General features: G+C 38.0%; 1 protein-coding gene across 2 annotated transcripts in view; it reads right to left on the bottom strand.

Moving 5' to 3' along the window:
• Positions 1-7,354: 7,354 nt before the first annotated feature.
• DNAJC15 (DnaJ heat shock protein family (Hsp40) member C15) overlaps positions 7,355-21,157 on the bottom strand; it is a 69,742-nt gene continuing 55,939 nt past the window's right edge. The window contains exons 6-7 of one of the 2 annotated variants that reach the window (XM_059902755.1): positions 12,206-12,285; positions 7,355-7,585 (exon numbers count right to left, since the gene is read on the bottom strand). In XM_059902755.1, coding sequence (XP_059758738.1) covers positions 12,218-12,285 — 68 coding nt within the window. In that variant the 3' untranslated portion in view covers positions 7,355-7,585; positions 12,206-12,217. The remainder of the gene's footprint in view (positions 7,586-12,205; positions 12,286-21,157) is intronic. The other variant, XM_059902754.1, reaches the window with a different exon arrangement.

The following is a 21,157-nucleotide window of genomic DNA, read 5'->3' on the forward strand; positions in this document are numbered from 1 at the left end:
CGCCCTCAGGCGACCTACATGCACAGGCGGGGCTCAATCCAAAGCTGAACCCCAGGAGCTGTGCAAACACAGAAGAAAAAGGGAAATTTCTCCCAGCAGCCCCAGAAGCAGTGGACTAAACCTCCACAATCAACTTGATGTACCCTGCATGGGTGGAACACCTGATTAGACAATAAATCATCCCAAAATTGAGGCGCTGGACTTTGGGAGCAACTGCAGGCTTAGGGTTTGCTTACTGCACCTAATTTGTTTCTGGTTTTATGTTTATCTTAGTTTAGTATTTAGAGTTTATTATAATTGGTAGATTTGTTTATTGATTTGGTTGCTCTCTTCCTTTTTAATATATAGATATATATATTTTTTCTTTTTCTCTTTTGGATTTGTTTTTTGTGGTTTGGTTGCTCTCTTCTTCCTTCCTTCCCTCCTTCCTTCCTTCCTTCCTTCTTTCCATCCCTCCTTCCTTCCTTCCTTCTTCTTTTTCTCTCCCCCCCTCTCTCTCTTTCTTCTCTCTCTTTCTTTCATTCTCTCTCCCTTTTCTTCTCAGCTGAGTGGCTGACAGTGTCTTGGAGCTCCAGCCGGGTGTCAGGCCTGTGCCTCTGAGGTGGGAGAGCCGAGTTCAGGAACATTGGTCTGCCAGAGACCTCCGGGCTCCACATAATATCAAACAGCGAAAGCTCTCCTAGAGATCAACATCTCAATGCTAAGACCCAGCTCCACTCAACGACCAGTGCTGGACAACCCATGCCAAACAACTAGCAAGACAGCAACACAACCCCACCCATTAGCAGAGAGGCTGCCTAAAATCATAATAAGTTCAAAGAAACCCCAAAACACACCACTGGACATGGTCCTGCCCACCAGAAAAACAAGATCCAGACTCATCCACCAGAACACAGGCACCAGTCCCCTCCACCAGGAAGCCTACACAACCCACTGAACCAACCTTAGCCACTGGGGGCAGACACCAAAAACAACGGGAACTACAAACCTGCAGACTGTGAAAAGGAGACCCCAAACACAGTAAGTTAAGTAAAATGAGAAGACAGAGAAACACACAGCAGATGAAGGAGCAAGGTAAAAACCCACCAGAACAAACAAATGAACAGGAAACAGGCAGCCTACCTGAAAAAGAATTCAGAGTAATGATAGTAAACATGATCCAAAATCTTGGGAAAAGAATGGAGAAAATACAAGAAACGTTTAACAAGGACCTAGAAGAACTAAAGAGCAAACAAACAATGATGAACACCACAATAAATGAAATTAAAATTCTCTAGAAGGAATCAATAGCAGAATAACTGAGGCAGAAGAACAGATAAGGGACCCGGAAGATAAAATACTGGAAATAACTACTGTAGAACAGAATAACGAAAAGAGAATGGAAAGAATTGAGGACAGTCTGAGAGACCTCTGGGACAACATTAAACACACCAACCTTCGAATTATAGGGGTCCCAGAAGAAGAAGAGAAAAAGAAAGGGACTGAGAAAATGTTTGAGGAGATTATAGTTGAAAGCTTCCCTAATATGGGAAAGGAAATAGTCAGTCAAGTCCAGGAAACGCAGAGAGTCCCATACAGGATAAATCCAAGGAGAAACACGCCAAGACACATATTAATCAAATTATCAAAAATTAAATAGAAAGAAAAAATATTAAAAGCAGCAAGGGAAAAATAACATACAAGGGAATCCCCATAAGCTTAACAGCTGATCTTTCAGCAGAAACTCTGCAAGCCAGAAGGGAGTGGCAGGACATATTTAAAGTGATGAAAGGGAAAAACCTACAACCAAGATGACTCTACACAGCAAGGATCCCATTCAGATTTGACGGAGAAATTAAAACCTTTACAGACAAGAAAAGCTAAGAGAATTCAGCACCACCAAAGCAGCTTTACAACAAATGCTAAAGGAAATTCTCTAGGCAGGAAACATAAGAGGAGGAAAAGACCTACAATAACAAACCCAAAACAATTACGAAAATGGTAATAGGAACATACCTATCGATAACTACCTTAAATGTAAATGGATTAAACACTCCAACCAAAAGACATAGACTGGCTGAATGGATGCAAAACCAAGACCCATATATATGCTTCTATAAGACACCCACTTCAGACCTAGGGACACATACAGACTGAAAATGAGGAGATGGAAAAAGATATTCCATGCAAATGGAAATCAAAGGAAAGCTGGAGTAGCAATTCTCATATCAGACAAAATAGACTTTAAAATAAAGACTATTACAAGAGACAAACAAGGACACTACATAATGATCAAGGGATCAATCCAAGAAGAGAAAGAACAATTGTAAACATTTACGCAGCCAACATAGGAGCACCTCAATACATAAGGCAAATGCTAACAGCCATAGAAGGGGAAATCGAAAGTAATACACAATCATAGTAGGGGACTTTAACACCCCACTTTCACCAATGGACACATCATACAAAATGAAAGTAAATAAAGAAACACAAGCTTTAAATGATACATTAAACAAGATGGATTTAATTGATGTTTATAGGACATTCCATCCAAAAACAACAGAATACACTTTCTTCTCAAGTGCTCATGGAACATTCTTCAGGATAGATCATATCTTGGGTCACAAATCAATCCTTGGTAAATTAAAGAAAATTGAAATCTTATCAAGTATCTTTTCCGACCACAACACTATGAGACTAGATATCAATTACAGGAAAAAAACTGTAAAAAATACAAATACATGGAGGCTAAACAATACACTACTAAATAACCAAGAGATCACTGAAGAAATCAAAGAGGAAATCAACAAATACCTAGAAACAAATGACAATGAAAACACGATGACCCAAAACCTATGGGATGCAGCAAAAGCAGTTCTAGGAGGGAAGTTTATAGCAATACAATCCTACCTCAAGAAACAATAAACATCTCAAATAAACAAGCTGACCTTACACCTAAAGCAATTACAGAAAGAAGAACAAAAAAACCCCAAAGTGACCCGAAAGAAAAAAATCATAAAGATCAGATCAGAAATAAACGAAAAGGAAATTAAGGAAACGATAACAAAGATCAATAAAATTAAAAGCTGGTTCTTCGAGAAGATAAACAAAATTGATAAACCATTAGCCAGACTCATCAAGAAAAAAAGGGAGAAGACTCAAATCAATAGAATTAGAAATGAAAAAGGAGAAGTAACAACTGACACTGCTTAAATACAAAGGACCATGAGAGTTTACTACAAGCAACTATATGCCAATAAAATGGACAACCTGGAAGAAATCGACAAATTCTTAGAAAAGCACAACCTTCTGAGACTGAACCAAGAAATAGAAAATATAAGCAGACCAATCACAAGCACTGAAATTGAAACTGTGATTAAAAATCTTCCAACAAACAAAAGCCCAGGACCAGATGGTTTCACAGGCAAATTGTTTCAAACATTTAGAGAAGAGCTAACACCTATCCTTCTCAAACTTCCAAAACATAGCAGAGGTAGGAACAGTCCCAAATTCATTCTAGGAGGCCACCATCAAACTGATACCAAAACCAGACAAAGATGTCACAAGGAAATAAAACTACAGGCCAATATCACTGATGAACATAGATGCAAAAATCCTCAACAAAATACTAGCAAACAGACTGCAACAGCACATTAAAAGGATCATACACCATGATCCAGTGGTGTTTATCCCAGGAATGCAAGAATTCTTCAATATACGCAAATCAATCAATGTGATACACCATATTAACAAATTGAAGGAGAAAAACCATATGATCATCTCAATAGATGCAGAAAAAGCTTTCGACAAAACTCAACACCCATTTATGATAAAAACCTCCAGAAGGCAGGCATAGAGGGAACTTACCTCAACATAATAAAGGCCATATATGACAAACCCACAGCCAACATCGTTCTCAATGGTGAAAAACTGAAACCATTTCCTCTAAGATCAGGAACAAGACAAGGTTGTCCACTCTCACCACTATTATTCAACATAGTTTTGGAAGTTTTAGCCATAGCAATCAGAGAAGAAAAAGAAATAAAAGGAATCCTAATTGGAAAAGAAGTAAAACTGTCACTGTTTGCAGATGACATGATACTATACATAGAGAATCCTAAAGATGCTACCAGAAAACTACTAGAGGTAATCAATGAATCTGGTAAAGTAGCAGGATACAAAATTAACGCACAGAAGTCTCTTTCATTCCTACACACTAATGATGAAAAATCTGAAAGAGAAATTAAGGAAACACTCCCATTTACCACTGCAACAAAAAGAATAAAATACCTAGGAATAAACCTACCTAAGGAGACAAAAGACCTGTATGCAGAAAACTATAAGACACTGATGAAAGAAATTAAAGATGATACAAACTGATGGAGACATATACCATGTTCTTGGATTGGAAGAATCAACATTGTGAAAATGACTCTACTACCCAAAGCAATCTACAGATTCAATGCAATCCCTATCAAACTACCACTGGCATTTTTCACAGAACTAGAACAAAAAGTTGCACAATTTGTATGGAAACAGAAAAGACCCCGAATACCCAAAGCAATCTTGAGAAAGAAAAACGGAGCTGGAGGAATCAGGCTCCCAGACTTCAGACTGTACTACAAAGCTACAGTAATCAAGACAGTATGGTACTGGCACAAAAACAGAAATATAGATCGATGAAACGGGATAGAAAGCCCAGAGATAAACCCACGCACCTCTGGTCAACTAATGTGTGACGAAGCAGGCAAGAATATACAATGGAGAAAAGACAGCCTCTTCAATAAGTGGTGTGGGCAAAACTGGACAGCTACATGTAAAAGAATGAAATTAGGACATTCCCTAACACTGTACACAAAAATAAACTCAAAATGGATTAAAGACCTAAATGTAAGACCGGACACTATAAGACTCTTAGAGGAAAACATAGGCAGAACACTCTCTGACATAAATCACAGCAAGATCCTTTTTGACCCACCTCCTGGAGAAATGAAAATAAAAACAAAAATAAACAAATAGGACCTAATGAAACTTCAAAGCTTTTGCACAGCAAAGGAAACCATAAACAAGATGAAAAGACAACCCTCAGAATGGGAGAAAATATTTGCAAATGAAGCAACTGACAAAGGATTAATCTCCAAAATATAGAAGCAGCTCATGCAGCTCAGTATCAAAAAAAAGAAACAACCCAATCCAAAAATGGTTAGAAGACCTAAATAGACATTTCTTCAAAGAAGATATACAGATTGCCAACAAACACATGAAAGGATGCTCAACATCACTAATCATTAGAGAAATGCAAATCAAAACTACAATGAGTATCACCTCACACCAGTCAGAATGGCCATCAAAAGATCTACAAATAATAAATGCTGGACAGGGTGTGGAGAAAAGGGAACCCTCTTGCACTGTTGGTGGGAATGTAAATTGATACAGCCACTATGGAGAACAGTATGGAGGTTCCTTAAAAAACTAAAAATAGAACTACCATATGACCCAGCAATCCCACTACTGGGCATATACCCTGAGAAAACCATAATTCAAAAAGAGTCATGTACCAAAATGTTCATTGTAGCTCTATTTACAATAGCCAGGACATGGAAGCAACCTAAGTGTCCATCGACAGATGAATGGATAAAGAAGATGTGGCACATATATCCAATGGAATATTACTCAGGTATAAAAGGAAACGAAATTGAGATATTTGTAGTGAGGTGGATGGACCTAGAGTCTGTCATACAGAGTGAAGTAAGTCAGAAATAAAAAAACAAATACCATATGCTAACACATATATATGGAATCTAAACAGGAAAAAAAAAAAGGTTCTAAAGAACCTAGGGGTAGGACAGGAATAAAGATGCAGACGTAGAGAATGGACTTGAGGACACAGGGACGGGGAAGGGTAAGCTGGGACAAAGTGAGAGAGTGGCATGGACATATATATACTATCAAATGTAAAATAGATAGCTAGGGGGAAGCAGCCGCATAGCACAGGGAGATCAGCTTGGTGCTTTGTGACCACCTAGAGGGGTGGGATAGGGTGGGTGGGAGGGAGGGAGACGCAAGAGGGAGGAGATATGGGGATATATGTATATGTATAGCTGATTCACTTTGTTATAAAGCAGAAACTAACACACCATTGTAAAGCAATTATACTCCAATAAATATGTTAAGAAAAGAAAAAGAAAACTCCCCCACTACAGGATGTCATAAACTGAAAAATGCGTCTAGAATATTAAGAAAGCATTTTTAAGATAGATGAAATACAATAGTTCAGCTTATCTGGGATGAACCCAGGGTTGTAAAGGAGTACTAGAAAATAATGCTGGTATTCTGCCTCTGAGTCTCTTTTCTCGCTTTTGGAATAGTAAAGTGATGATGACCGGGGCTGTTTTGAGAAAATAATTTAACACGCTGTACATTTCAGGGCCAGGACTTCCAGACCATGTGGTCATACCCTGCTTTGGAGAAACCCTGCACTCTAATCAAACTAACTAATACATCCTAGTTCTGCTAATTGTGACTGATCTCAGGGGAAACAGAAGAGTCACCACTCATATGGTATATCTCGTTGTTTTTAAAGCCAACGTCTATGCTACTCGTGATTCTATGAAGCTCCCCCTGATGCTCAATTTAAAATATTGTTTTCTTTTCTTGAACTTCTTTAGCATTGCCTCTCAAATAGTGTTCGTGTGGTTTATCTTTTCCCTAAATGTAAGTCCCTTTGGGTCAGGATCCATGACTGGTTCACACCTGTAACTCTCGAGGAAACTTACAGTGCCTCACACGTTACAGGTGGTTAATAAATATTTGTAGAATGAATAATTGAATAAATATAGAGTACCAGAAGACTATAATTAAATACAAATCCCTCAGACTTCTCCCAGCTCTTTTCAGGCTTTCCTCACAGGGCTCATTTTGTAAACCTTTAATCATTTTAGTAGCTCTCCAAGTTCTCATGCTTCAGTTATAGGGTCTCAGGGAGAGCAGAGTTCTTTCCTAACCACTGCTTTACAAAACACCATTTAGTAAATTCAATCAACTTTCAAATCACTTCCCCGGGATGGCAGTCAGTGTTTGGTCTCAAAATATTTAAAGCACCTTACATAGGCAGAGTACTAAATTCCTCTGAGGAAACAAGGGACAACACGAGCATAAATATAGGCAGCAAGAAACTTTCTACCCATCGCTCACAAATTCCAGTTATATTACCGATTATTATACTTGTATGGGGGGTTAGGGGGGAGGAGGGGGTGGGAGGAATTCGGGACTAACAGAAGTCTTAGAATGTATGACTACCAGAGAGAGGAAGAAAATAAGGGGGAAAGATCAGTGATTGAATTTTAACGTGTTCCTCTGGAAGATAAAACAAAGATGGATTGTTCATCTTTTATTATTATATAGCTTAGTAGTGGAAGAAATGATTGTGGTCACTACATGTATGAAAATTATGAAGGTCATGATTTAGATTAACTTGCAGGACATTTTTTATAAGGTGCCCCTTTTTCTCCTTCACAGTGGTCCTTGAGCATCAATCAGTGTTTGGTGGCTGCTTCTAGCAAGTCTTTTGCTTCATTAATTTTGGTTGCTAAGTAAGGAGATCCACCTGAGAGGACAAAGAAAAGTAAATGGATTAAAACACACTTCATTACTGACATTTTTTAAAGTCTCAAATGAAATATAATACTTATGGAGTACAGACTTAGAGTGACTGTGCCCTAAAATAAAATTGTCAGTTCTTTTTTAGAGTTCTTCACAATGAATTATTGCTAATGCAAAGAGCAAGAGGAAAACTGAGGTGAATTTCAAATTCAGAATCATTATAAATCACAAACAGACGCTATTTGACATACAAAAATACTGGCCCCAAAACTGTCACGTTAAAGCTATTTAAGCATCATACGCCTTCTAACTTCTAGTCCTGAACACTTTCATTGCTTAACGCTAGAACTAACTATCATATTACAGTTCACCAGTCTCTTTGTGTTTGTTTTTATTTTTTTTTCTCCCCTTGAGTACAAATGATCTATAGCTGTTGAAAACATCATAAGACCTCAGTAGCTCACAACAAACCAAAAACATCTAGATAGCATTTGTGTGTATATTGTCCTGACTTTATCCAGGCCTTTTACTGATATCATACCACCCACTTTAAAAAGGAAAAAGAAAAAAAAGGGGGGGGGGGGGGAGAAAGCAGGGAAACAGAACAGCATAAGGGCAATGCTGAAGGAGCTATATTTAGCTTTTTACCCTTGAGGATATCACTGACATTTTCACATCAAGATCTGAATCGCTATAAACACTTACGGATTATATCACAGAGTGTCCTTGAATATACAATAAGAATTACAAATGAAATTGATGCAAGTTTCCATATGCACTTGATTATGAAATAAACTGACTTCAGGATTATCTTTGAAAATGATCTCAGAATTAGGTAATGTCAATCTTGGTAACAAGCTGTTTAAATTTTGAGAGTTACCAGTGTAATGCCAGGCATCTTGTATATCCTCAACAAATACTAAAATATTAATTGAACTCAAACATAACCTTTAATTGATTGATATGCATTCTGGATATTTAAATCACTGGCCATAACATGCTCACTCATTTAGCAGAAAGAAAAAAAATCAAAGGCATGGAAGATCGAAAGTCTCATTAAACATTATATTTATTGATGGCAATGTTAAAGGAAAAAAACTGACAGTTTATTCAGAATAACATTGAATTACCCTTCACCCTCTTTTAATTAGAGGGACACTGGACTTTTCAATTATGTGCATGGCAGAAACTGTGGGTTCGGCACTCATTCTACTTTCCTAAAACTTGGAAAAGCTCCTAAGCCTAAAACTACGATTCCTATATTCTCTTCAAGTAGTGTTTGATTAAAATTAGGATCTATCAATGAGAGGCACTCTTGTGAGATTTGAAAGGCTGAAGAGAAAGGTTTCCTTGCTGGGCCTCTTTATTACTGCTGCTAGCAAGTGAAATCATGGTGTAGTGATGGCGGCAACTGTGCTTTCCGTACAGTTCCAGCGGCAGTCCACGAGGTAGTCAATGAGTAGCTCTCCTGACAGAGCAGCTCTGTAATTACCAGGGGAGCCATTCTTGTAAGCCAAGTCTAAAATGTTCTCCTTTAGACCTTCCAACAATTTGTAACCATTCATTCCCTGCACTAAATGCTCTCCTGCTTAAAACATCTGGTTTCTGGCACTAAATCTTGACTGATATAAAATATATAGGATACATATCCTTTATTTAATGGAAACAATACAGTTTTGAATCTTTCGATCCTGCTCAGGTTTCTTGGGGAAATCATCTGGATTCCATTTAATTAGAATACTCACCCTCATTCTTGATCTCTGAACCTTTGTACTTTCACTAAATACTAGTGGAGCTCTTCTGCTTTGGGCTATCATGAACTATCAGGTTTTAAACCAACCCTCCCATTAACACCAACTAGAAGACTTTAATAAAATTCAAACACATCAGTATGAAAGCACTGGAGGTCTACCAAGTCAGCCAGGTGTTGAGGGCCAAGATCTTGGAGATGAGGAAATGCACTGTGATGAGCCCAATATTCTGCACTGCTTTATCTCTTCAACGAACCAGACACAAAATAGTACATACTGTACAATTCCACTTACATGAAACATTAGAAAAGACACAACCTATCAATAGTGGGAGAAAGGAGAACGGTGATTGTCCAAGTTGGGGTAGGGATTGGCAATGAGAAGGGACACCAAGGAACCTTTTGAGTTTCGAAATGTTCTATGTCTTCATTATATTACTGGTTACATGGGTGTATACATTTGTCAAATCTCATCAAACTGTGCATTTAAATATATATTTTATTGTATGCAAATTATATCTTAATATAGTTGATGAATTAAAACCAGCAAACTATATGTTGGTTATAAGAGACCATCTTTTTAAGAGTATAAAAAGGCATACACTAATGAAAATAAAGCTGGCATTGGTATGCTAATTATCAGATGAAGTACACTTTAAGGCAAAATGCAATACTAGAGATAAAGTGGGAAATTTCATAGGGTTAAAAGAGTCAATCTTAAATTTGAACATACCTAATAACATAGCTGCAAGATATATAAGGAAAACATAGAACTAAAGGGGAAAATATACAAATCCATAATCAGTGGGAGATTTAATATACCACTAGCAGAATTAGACAAAAACAAACACTAATAAGAATATCAAAAGGTTGAATAACATGATGAACAAACTTGATCTAAATGACATACTTAAAAGACTCCATCCTACAACTGCAGAATGCACCTTCTTTTAAACGGCCCAAGCCACATTCAAAAATCATAAAACTTTGGGAAGGTAGTCAGAAGTGTTGTGAATCATGCAAAAACAAACAAATATCAGCTTATCAAATCAGACTAAATTCACAACCAAGTAAGGTTTATATCAGAAATCCAACACTGGCTTCAACATTAGAAAATTAATCAATGTAATTCATCACATTAACAGAATGAAGAATACATGTATAATCATTTCAACAAATGCAGAAAACGTACATTCACAATAAAAACTTTCAGTAAGCTAAGAATACAGGGAAATTTCTTTTATGTGAGAGGAGTTAAAAAAAATATAGCAAATATCATACTTAGTAGTAAAATGTTGAAACCTTTGGCTCTTATATCAGCAACAAGAAAAAGATACCTATTATCATTTCTATTTAACACTTCATTGGAGGTTCTAGACATTGAAATAAATGTCCTCCTCTATTGCCCCCCCCACCCGTCCCTGCAAAGGATTGGACAGAAAGAAATTATCATTCTTCACAAATGACATGACTAAGTATGCAAGAAAACCAAAAGGCTCTAAAGACAAAATCATAGAATTAATAACCAAATTTAACAAAATGGTGGCTATGACAGCAATATACACAAAAACTAACTTTTCATGCCCTAGAAATAAATAACTATATATATATATATATATATATATATATATATATATACACATAACTTTTAAAACAACACAGTTTATAATAGCATTTGAAAAATCAATACCTAGGGATAAATTTAACAAATTATGCATATGCCTACAAATTGAAAAATCTCATTGAATAAATTACAGCTGACCTAAATAAATGAAAGGATGTCTTGTTCACAGATTGGAAAAATTCACTATTGTAAAGATGTCAATTTGCCCCAAACAGAGCTACAGATTCATAGCAATCCCAATCATAACCTAGGAGGTTTGTGTGTGAATTGTGCATTTGCACATGCAAATTGATGAGATAGTTCCTAACATAATAAAATGTAAAGGGCCAAACATAGCCAAAAAATCTTAAATGATAAAAAATGTAAAGAATTTACATTACCAGGGCTTCCCTGGTGGAGCAGTGGTTAAGAATCCGCCCGCCAATGCAGGGGACATGGGTTTGAGCCCTGGTCCGGGAAGATCCCACATGCCGTGGAGCAACTAAGCCCGTGTGCCACAACTACTGAGCCTGCGCTCTAGGGCCCATGGGCCACAACTACTGAGCCCACCTGCCACAACTACTGAAGCCCACGCGCCTAGAGCCCGTGCTCCGCAACAAGAGAAGCCACCGCGATGCGAAGCCCGCACACTACAACGAAGAGTAGCCCTCACTCACCGCAACTAGAGAAAGCCTGCACAGAGCAACGAACACCCAACGTAGCCAAAAATAAAAAAATAATAAATAAATGAATTAAACAAAATTATCGAAAAACTAACACTGGATATATGTTGACCTCAATGAAGTTTGATGACACTATCAATTCATACTGTCCAAAAATCACTGGGGCTCAGCAAACCCATGATCAAAACCACTGTGATGAGCATAGTAACCAGGCATTATTCTAATATAGTATTTCATTTGGTTCATCCAACTATCCTTTGCAGTTGCTCAATTCTTATTTTCATTACATAAAGAGACTGAATCACAAAAAAGTTTAGTTACTTGCCCAACACTAGCCACAGAGTTAAAATGAGGTGGAGTCAGGATTCCCAGGAAGGTCACCACACCACACTGTCTCTCACTCTCTTTACAAACTTCTTTGCTTATTAAATTCTTACCATGTTAAACATTTGGTTGTTATAAACCTTTTCTACTTTCTTCAAGCCGGTAACCCCATCCCAGGTCCTCTTCCTTCTTAGGAAGATTGAAATCATGCTTTGTGGTTTACTTTTAAAGTATATGTCTATCTACTCATTAGATAATAAATACCTTGAAGAGCAATCATGTCTTACATCTCTCTGTATTATCAGCACAGCTCTGAGTACACAGAAGAGAGTCGAGACGTGTCCCTGATGGGGAGAAGGAAGTGATGAATCACTATTCCCTTATTTTCTTAAATCAAGTACCAGTTTCAGAAAAGTAAAATCACTCCAGAGAGACAGAAAACAGGATAAACAAGTGTGTTAGGAGTGGGTGCTTTAAAAATAAATATCTGTAAAACATCTGGGTAGAACAATCCTAACCAGCACAAGAGAAAATAAGCAAATATTCTACAACTAACAATTGTTACAAAGTTAGGTACAGGCATACCTTGTTTTCTCATGCTTTGTTGTATTGCACTTTGTAGATACTGAGTCTTTTACAAATTGAAGGTTTGCAGCAACCCTGTGTAAAGTAAGTCTACCAGTGCCATTTTTACAACAGGTTTATTTTTTAATTAAGGTATGAACATACATTGTTTTTTAAACATAATGCTATTTCACACTTAACAGACAACAGTATAGTGTAAACATAACTTTTGTATGTACTAGGAAACCAAAATATTCGTGTGACTTGCTTTATTGCAATATTTGCTTTATTGTAGTGGTCTGGAACTGAACCTAGTATCTTTGAGGTATGCCTGTATAATTTATTACTAATGTGAGTTTCACAGAAAGTACACCAATGCGAGGATTAAGAATATATAAGTTCCTTTTTTCCTTGGGTCTTCCTTATGCAGATCCATATATTCCTTAACTCTCGTTAAAACTTACGAATGTCTACATCCCAAATCTGTAAAACAGAAGTAAGAAGTATTGCCATCTGCTGATTTGAAGGGTTCTTAAAAGCCACCCATCTTAAAAGAAATATGTTAAAATCACAAAGAAGCACATTGGAGACTGACTTCTCTGAACTTCAGAGGAGTTCCACTGATCTGCTCCCCAGTGAAACTGGTGAAAACTATGTAATAACCCCCAACCATTTGAAACCTCTAGAAACGGTCTTAAAAAAAAAAAAGAAGAAAGAAAAATCTACTAGAGAAGATCTATGAAAAGTCAGTAAGAAAGGTAGGAATCTGTGGTAAACGGCTCCCTCCTATTCCCCTCCCAGCTCAGCAAGGCAGAGACTCCATGCTGGACTGCTCTAGCAGGAACACAGGGCTCCACCTCTCCCCAGCTCCTGGACAGAGGGCTTTCCTTCTGGGAGGAGTAGGACGGACTTTCGTATTTCTCTTCCTACTCCCAGTTGCCTGGTGCTGAGGCTTAGTCACAGGAAAGTGGAACAGAGGCTCTACCGTGGACATGGCTCCCTTAGAATAAATACTGGGACCTCAACAGCTCTTTTCCCAGTCCACAAGGCATGGTGGTTTCACACCAGGAGAGGCAAGCTGAGAAGACCTCTGGCTACTTCACTAAAGTAATCCAGCCAGTTAATAAACAAATAATAATAACAAGCTACCCTGGGGGGTGGGGAGTGGCAGACCAATACCCAGAGCTGCTATAATACATAATCTAAAATATTCAGTTTCCAACAAAATATTTCAAGGCATGTAAAGGAACAGGCAAGTATGACAGTATGACCCATACACACATCATGAAAAAAGTAGCAACAGAAACTACCTCTGAGAGTGACCAAATGCTGGATTTATGGAAAAAGATTCCAAAGTAGCCATTATACATTCACAGAACTAAAATTAAAAAAAAAAAAAATCACTAGAGGGGCTCAAGAGTAGATTTGAACTGGCATAAGACAGGATGAGCAAACTTGAAGATACAATGATTGCGATTATGCAAACTGAAGATCAGAGAGAAAAAGGAATGAAGGAGAAAACACCAGAGCCTCATAGAAATGTGGGACATCATAAAATCCATAAAAATACATGAAATGGGAGTACCAGGAGAGGAAAGGAGAAAAAAAATCTTTAAAGATACATTGGCTAAAAACTTCCCAAGTTTATTGAAAAACAATAACCTACACATCCAAGAAGCTCAACAAACTCCAAGTAGGATAAATTTAATAAGGCCTAAAACACACATCATTAAAACATGCTAAAAGTCAAAGACAAGGAGAAAATATGGAAGGTAGCATTAAATTAATTAAAAAATGAGGCCATTAGACTGAGGTGGCTTTAATGCCTTAGTAGACTACATAATCAAACTAAAACCTAAGGCTATAAATCTCTCAACATTAAGAAATTAAAACCTGAGGACAACTAATCACAAACAGCCAACTAGACTTTTCCAGGTAAAGCAAATGCTTACACTACAGCCAATCAAATAATTTTCTTGGTTTGATTCTGCCTCTTCTCTATAAAAATCTTTCCACTAGAGGGCTCCTAACCACTTTTGGTTTGCTGCTGCCCAATTCAAATCAATTTTTGCTCAAACGAACTCTTAAAATTTTTAATATGCCTCAGTTTATCTTTTAACAGTAGCAAGAGAAAGACAGTGTGACACTTATAAAGGAACCCAATAACATAAAAAGCTAACTTAGCAGAAACAATGGAGGCCAGGAAGGCAGTGGTATAACATAAAGTCCTCAAAGAAAAAACTGTTGACCAAGAATGCTATACATTCAGCAAAGCTGTTATTCAGAAATGAAGGTGAAATAAACACTATCCTAGATAATCAAAAACTGAAAGAATTTATTGTTAACCAATCCACTTTAGAAGAAATACTAAAGGAAATTCTTTAGGCTGAAAGAAAGTGACCTCAGATGGTAATCTGAATTTACATATGCAAAGAGCACTAGTAAATGTAACTGTGTAATTATAAAAGACAATATAAATGCCTATTTTGCTTTCTTCTCTTAACTGATTGAAAAGGTAATTATAAAAAAATGTGCATAAAATGTACTGTTTGGTCTGTAACATAGAAATATAATACATGCATAATACATGTGCTAGTAATAGCACAAAGGTGTATAGGAGCAAAGCTGTTATAGATTAAGAAAATAACAGCAGACAGTAATGATTCTAACAATGTACTGTTCAGCTTGTAATATTAGTAGATGTTATGTGTATAACAATAATACCACAAAAGGGGGAAAGTGGGAATAGAGCTATATAGAAGTAATATTTCCATATATATTATAAGAATTAAGCTAGTATAAATCTGAAGCTGATTCTGAGAAATTAAGATGTATATGGTAAACCCTAGAGCATCACTTTTAAAAACCCTCAAAAATAATGAAATAATAAAATCAAAATGCTACATTAGAAAATATTCAGTGCAAAAGAAAGCAATAAAGGAAGACTAACAGAGGGGTAAAAAAGACATGACATGGAGAACAAAAAGCAAATGCAGGGACTTCCCTGGTGGCGCAGTGGTTAAGAATCTGCCTGCCAATACAGGGGACACGGGTTCAAGCCCTGGTCCGGGAAGATCCCACATGCCGCAGGGCAACTAAGCCCGTGAACCACAACTACTGAGGCTGCGCTCTACAGCCTGTGTGCCACAACTACTAAGCCTGCGCACCACAACTACTGAAGCCCATGCACCTAGAGCCCATGCTCCGCAACAAGAGAAGCCACCGCAATGAGAAGCCCGCACATCGCAACGAAGAGTAGCCCGCGCTCACTGCAACTAGATAAAGCCCACACACAGCAACAAAGACCCAATGCAGCAAATAAATAAATAAATAAAATTTTTAAAAAAAGCAAATGCAGACATAAATCCAACTATATCAATAATAAAATTACATGTGAATGGAATAAACAATCCAATCTGTCATTAGGTTGTCGGGTTGGATTAAAAAAACATGAACCAACTAAAGGCTGTTTACAGGAGACAGACTTTAGATTCAAAAACACAAATAGGGTGTCGCCGCCGCCGCCCGGGCCCGCACCCCAATCGTAGGCCCCGGCGTGGCGGGCCGCCACCGCCGCCGCCGCCGTGCGGCCTAGAGTGTGGCGCCCGGGGAGGCGCGGGGCCTGGGCCGGGCGCACCGCAGGGCCGCGGTGGCGGTGGCGGTGGCGGCGGCGGCGGGGCGGCCCGGGTGGCGGCGGTGGCATCGGCAGCATCGGCGGCGGCACCGCCGGCGAGGCCCCTCCACCACACACGCACACCAAATTTAAAAAAAAAAAAAAAAAACACAAATAAATTGAAAGTAAAAGGATGGAAAAAGATGTATCATGAAACACCAACCACAGACAAACTAGAATGGCTATACTCATGAGACAAAATAGAGTTTAAAACAAAAAAGTGTTACTATAAATATGTATGCTCTTAACAACAGAGCACCAAAATATATGAAACAAAAACTAAGAAAAATGAACAGAGAAACAGACAATTCAACAATAAGAATTAATGCCCCACTTTCAATAATGGATAGAACAACTAGACAGAAGATCAACAAGGAAGTAGAAGACTTGGACAACACTTAAAACCAACTAGACCTAACAGACATCTACAGAACACTCCACCCAACAACAGAATATACAGTCTTCTCAAGTGCACATGGAACATTTTCTAGGAGAAGCCATATGATAGGCCATAAAACAAACCTCAATAAATTAAAAGGATAGAAACAATACATTATGTTCTCCAACCACAATTGAATGAAATTAGAAATCAACAGCAAGGACAAATTTGGGAAATAAATACAGGCCATAGCTTAAGTAGTGCTTAGAGAGCAATTACAGTTTTAAGTTCCTGGGTTAAAAAAGAAAAAAGATCTAGGGACTTCCCTGGTGGTCCAGTGGCAAAGAATCCACCTTCCGATGCAGGGGTTGCGGGTTCGATCCCTGGTCCGGGAACTAGGTTCCCACATGCCATGGGGCAGCTAAGCTGCACGCCACAACTACTGAACTCGCGCGCCTCAACTAGAGAGCCTGCGTGCCGCAAAACTACAGAGCCCACGTGCTCTGGAGCCCACGCGCCACAACTACAGAGCCCACGAGCCCTGGAGCCTGTGCGCCACAGCTAGAGAGAGAAAACCCACACACCACAACTAGAGAGAAGCCCATGCGCTGCAAGGAAGAGCCTGCGCACCACAACAAAAGACCCCACATGCCGCAACGAAGATCCTGCCTGCCTCAACTAAGACCCGACGCAGCCAAAATAAATGAATGAATGAATGAATGAATAAATAAATTAAATAAAAAAGAAAAGAAAAAAAGATTTCAAATCAATAACCTAAACTTCAACCTTAAGACACTGGAAAGAGAAGAGCAACCTAAACCTAAAGCAGGAAGAAGAAAGGAAATAGTAAAAAGTAAAACAAAAATTCATGAAAGAGAGAATAGAAAAACAATAGGGAAAATCAACCAGCTCAAAAGATGGTTCTTTGAAAAGAAGTCCTTAGCTTGTTGACCAGCAAAATAAACCTTTAGCTTGTCTGACCAAGAAAAAAAGAAAACAGATTCAAATTACTAGAATCAGAAATCAAAGAGAGGACATTACTATCATACCTTGCAGAAATAAAAATAATTATAATGGAGTACTATAAATAACTATTTCAACAAATTAGAAAACATATATAAAATTAGACAAATTCCTCAAAAGACACAAATTACTGAAACTGTCTCAAGAAAAAATGGACAATCTGAATACATCTATTACAAGTGAAGAGACTGAATCAGTAATCAAAAAACTATGCAAAGAAAACCCAGGTCTAGATGGTTTATAGAAGGGGAGGGAATGCTTCCTAACTCATTTTACAAGGCCCATATTATCTTGATAACAAACCAAACAAAGACATCACAAGAAAACTATAGATCAATATTTCTTATGAATGTGAATGCAAAAAACTCAACAAAATACTAGCAAACTGAATCCAGCAATATACTAAAAAAATTTTGTACACCATGACCAAGTGGGATTTATCCCAGGGATGAAAGATTGGTTTAACAGCCAAAAATCAATTAATGTAACCCACTACATCAACAGAATAAAAAGCAAAAAACAAAAATCACATAATAACCTGAATACGTGCAGAAAAAGCATTTGACAAAATCCAACATCATTGCATGATAAAAACACTCAACAAACTAAGAATAGAAAGTAACTTCTTAACCTGACAAAGGGCATCTATGAAAAACCCACAGCTAATACCCCGCTTAATGGGGGAAAGATTGGGTGCTTTTCCATAAGATCAGAACCAAGACAAAAATGTCCCTGCTTACAACTTCTTCTCAACATTGTACTGAGCTTCTAGTCAGGGAAATTAGGTAAGGAAAAGAAATAAACTGCATCCAGATTGGAAAGGAAGAAGTAAAACGAACTCTATTCACAGATGACATAGTTTTATATATAGAAAACCCTAATGAACCTACCAAAAAAACTATTTGAATAAACAAGTTCAGCAAGGTTGAAGGATATGAGATCAATATATTAAAATCAATGATATTCCTATACATTCACAATGAACAATTCAAAAATGAAATTAAGAAAATAATTCTAGGGACTTCCCTGGTGGCGCAATGGTTTAGAATCCACCTGCCAGTGCAGGGGACTGGGTTTGAGCCCTGGTCCAGGAAGAGCCCAGATGCCACGGAGCAACTAAGCCCGTGAGCCACAACTACTGAGCCCGCACTCTAGAGCCCGCGAGCCACAACTACTGAGCCTGCGCTCTACAGCCCTCAAGCCACAACTACTGAGCCTGAGAGCCAAAAACTACTGAAGCCCGCGTGCCTAGAGCCCATGCTCCGCAACAAGAGAAGCCACCACAATGAGAAGCCCGAGCACTGCAACAGAGAGTAGCCCCCACTCGGTGCAACTAGAGAAAGCCAGTGCACAGCAACGAAGACCCAACGCAGCCAAAAATAAATAAATAAAAATAAATAAAATATAATAAAAAAAAGAAAATAATTCTATTCACAACAATATCAAAAAGAATAAAACACTTTAGAACTACAAAATATTGGTGAAAGAAATTAAAGAAGATCTAAATAAATGGAAAAACATCCCACGTCCACGGATCAGTAGATTTAACGTTAAGATGGCAATACTCCCTAAGCTGACTTACAGATTCAGCACAATCTCTATGAGAATTCCAGTTGACTTGTTTGTAAAAATTGACAAGCTGATTCTAAAATTCACATGAAATTGCAAGGGACCCAGAATAGCCAAAACAATCCTATAAAAAACAATAAAGTAAGAGGAGTCACACTTCAAAAAATTAAAACTTATTTCAAGGCAAAGGTTATCAAGACAGTGTGGTACTGGCACCAAAGACAAACATACAGATCAAGGGAACAGAACTGAGGATTGGGAGATGGGGTGCGGGTGGAGCTAAAGGATGACAGAGTTTCCTTCTGAGGTGATGAAAATGTTCTAAAATCGACTGTGGTAATGGTGGTACACATCTGTAAATATACCAAAAACTACTGAATTGTACACTTTAAATGGATGAATCATATGGTACATGAATTATATCTCAATATAGCTGTTTAAAAAAAGAAAAAACAGACAGAAGGCTCTGAAGAATACTTTGAGTCTGATTCAGTTTATCAGATCCTTAGAGAATCACAGAAACCTAGGGTTGGAAGAGTCTTAAAGGGTTCTTACCTATTACACAATACATGAATACCTCCTATTACATCACCAACAAACTGTCCTCCAACAGTTTTCGATCTCAGATTACCTTTACTGCTTTGCTTGAACATCACTTTTTCCACTGCTGTAGCTCCAGTGCCTAGAACAGTGCCTAGCTCCCAGTAGGTACTTGTAATTACTAGTTGATTGATATCTCATGAAGGGGAACTAGGATAGCTCCAACTACAAGCATACTCTTCCTTATAGAGGCCCAATCTTCACTGCTCGTAGTTTCTTCTAAGTGAACATAATTCTGCCTCCATATGGGCACAGAAGAGAGACTTCACATATTCATGCAACATTTTAAGTATTAGATATTGCATAGAGGTCCTCCAATTTTCTCACGATAGCAAGGTTTCTTATTCATTATTGCTTCACCCAAAAACCTAGGAGTTACCCTTCTTCATTTTTACTACCCCCCATGAGCTTTGTTGGCTTTATCTTCAAAATATATCCTGAATTGGACCATTCTTTACCTCCTTCGTTACAAAACCCATAGTGCAAATCAATATCATTCTTTCTTTGGTAACAATTTTCTCTACTAACTTCCTTGCTTCCACTCTTGACATCCTGTAGCTATCTTTTCTCCATAGCTGCCAAAGCAGACTTTCTCATATTGTAAACCAGATCATATCATTCCCATTACACTTAAAGGTAAAAGCCAAAGTTCTTAGCATTAGCTCTCCAGCTATGTCATCATCTGGCCCTGGATGTTCTCTCCAATCATATTTTCTACCACTTTTCTCCTTCTCACTACACTCTAGCCAATCTCCTTACAATTCCAGAAATACACAGTATGTTCTCATTCCAAGACCTTTGCACTTGATCTTCCTTCTGCCTAAAATACTCTTAAGATTTCTGCATGACTTCCTACTCCCTCAGGTCTTTGCTCAAATACTATCCCCTTACAGAGAATTTTAAGATGATATAAGTAATACTGCAACTGCCTTCTCTCCAGCTGCTGATCTCTACCCTTCCCCCACTCTGCTTTATTTTTCTTAAAAGCTCTTATTATCATGTGACATTTTTCATACTAGCCTTTTCTGCCTAACTACTCCCAAAACTTAGTGGCTAACAACAACAATGTTTTTTTTCCCTCACTATTGCATGGATTAGCTGGGCAGTTCTTCTGAGCTGGGTCAGGTTAGCTAGGGCTGGTTGGTACAGGATGGCCTCACTGGGACTTTACCTAGGATGGCTAGTCCTTGCTCTCAACTTGGTCTTTTATCCTTCAGGAGGCATAGACCAACCTGGTCTTCTTCACATGGTAGTCTCCAGGTTCTAAGAGGGTAATGGCTGAAGCTGCAAAGCTTTTTGAGGCCTAGACTCAGAATTCATACAATGTTACTTCTGCTATATTCTATTTTGTTGAATGAATGAATGATTCCTCATATGACACTGCTTCCAGCTCCTCAACATCCTGTTT

This window comes from Balaenoptera ricei, chromosome 18 (genome assembly GCF_028023285.1).
Source record: "Balaenoptera ricei isolate mBalRic1 chromosome 18, mBalRic1.hap2, whole genome shotgun sequence".
NCBI lineage: Eukaryota > Metazoa > Chordata > Mammalia > Artiodactyla > Balaenopteridae > Balaenoptera > Balaenoptera ricei.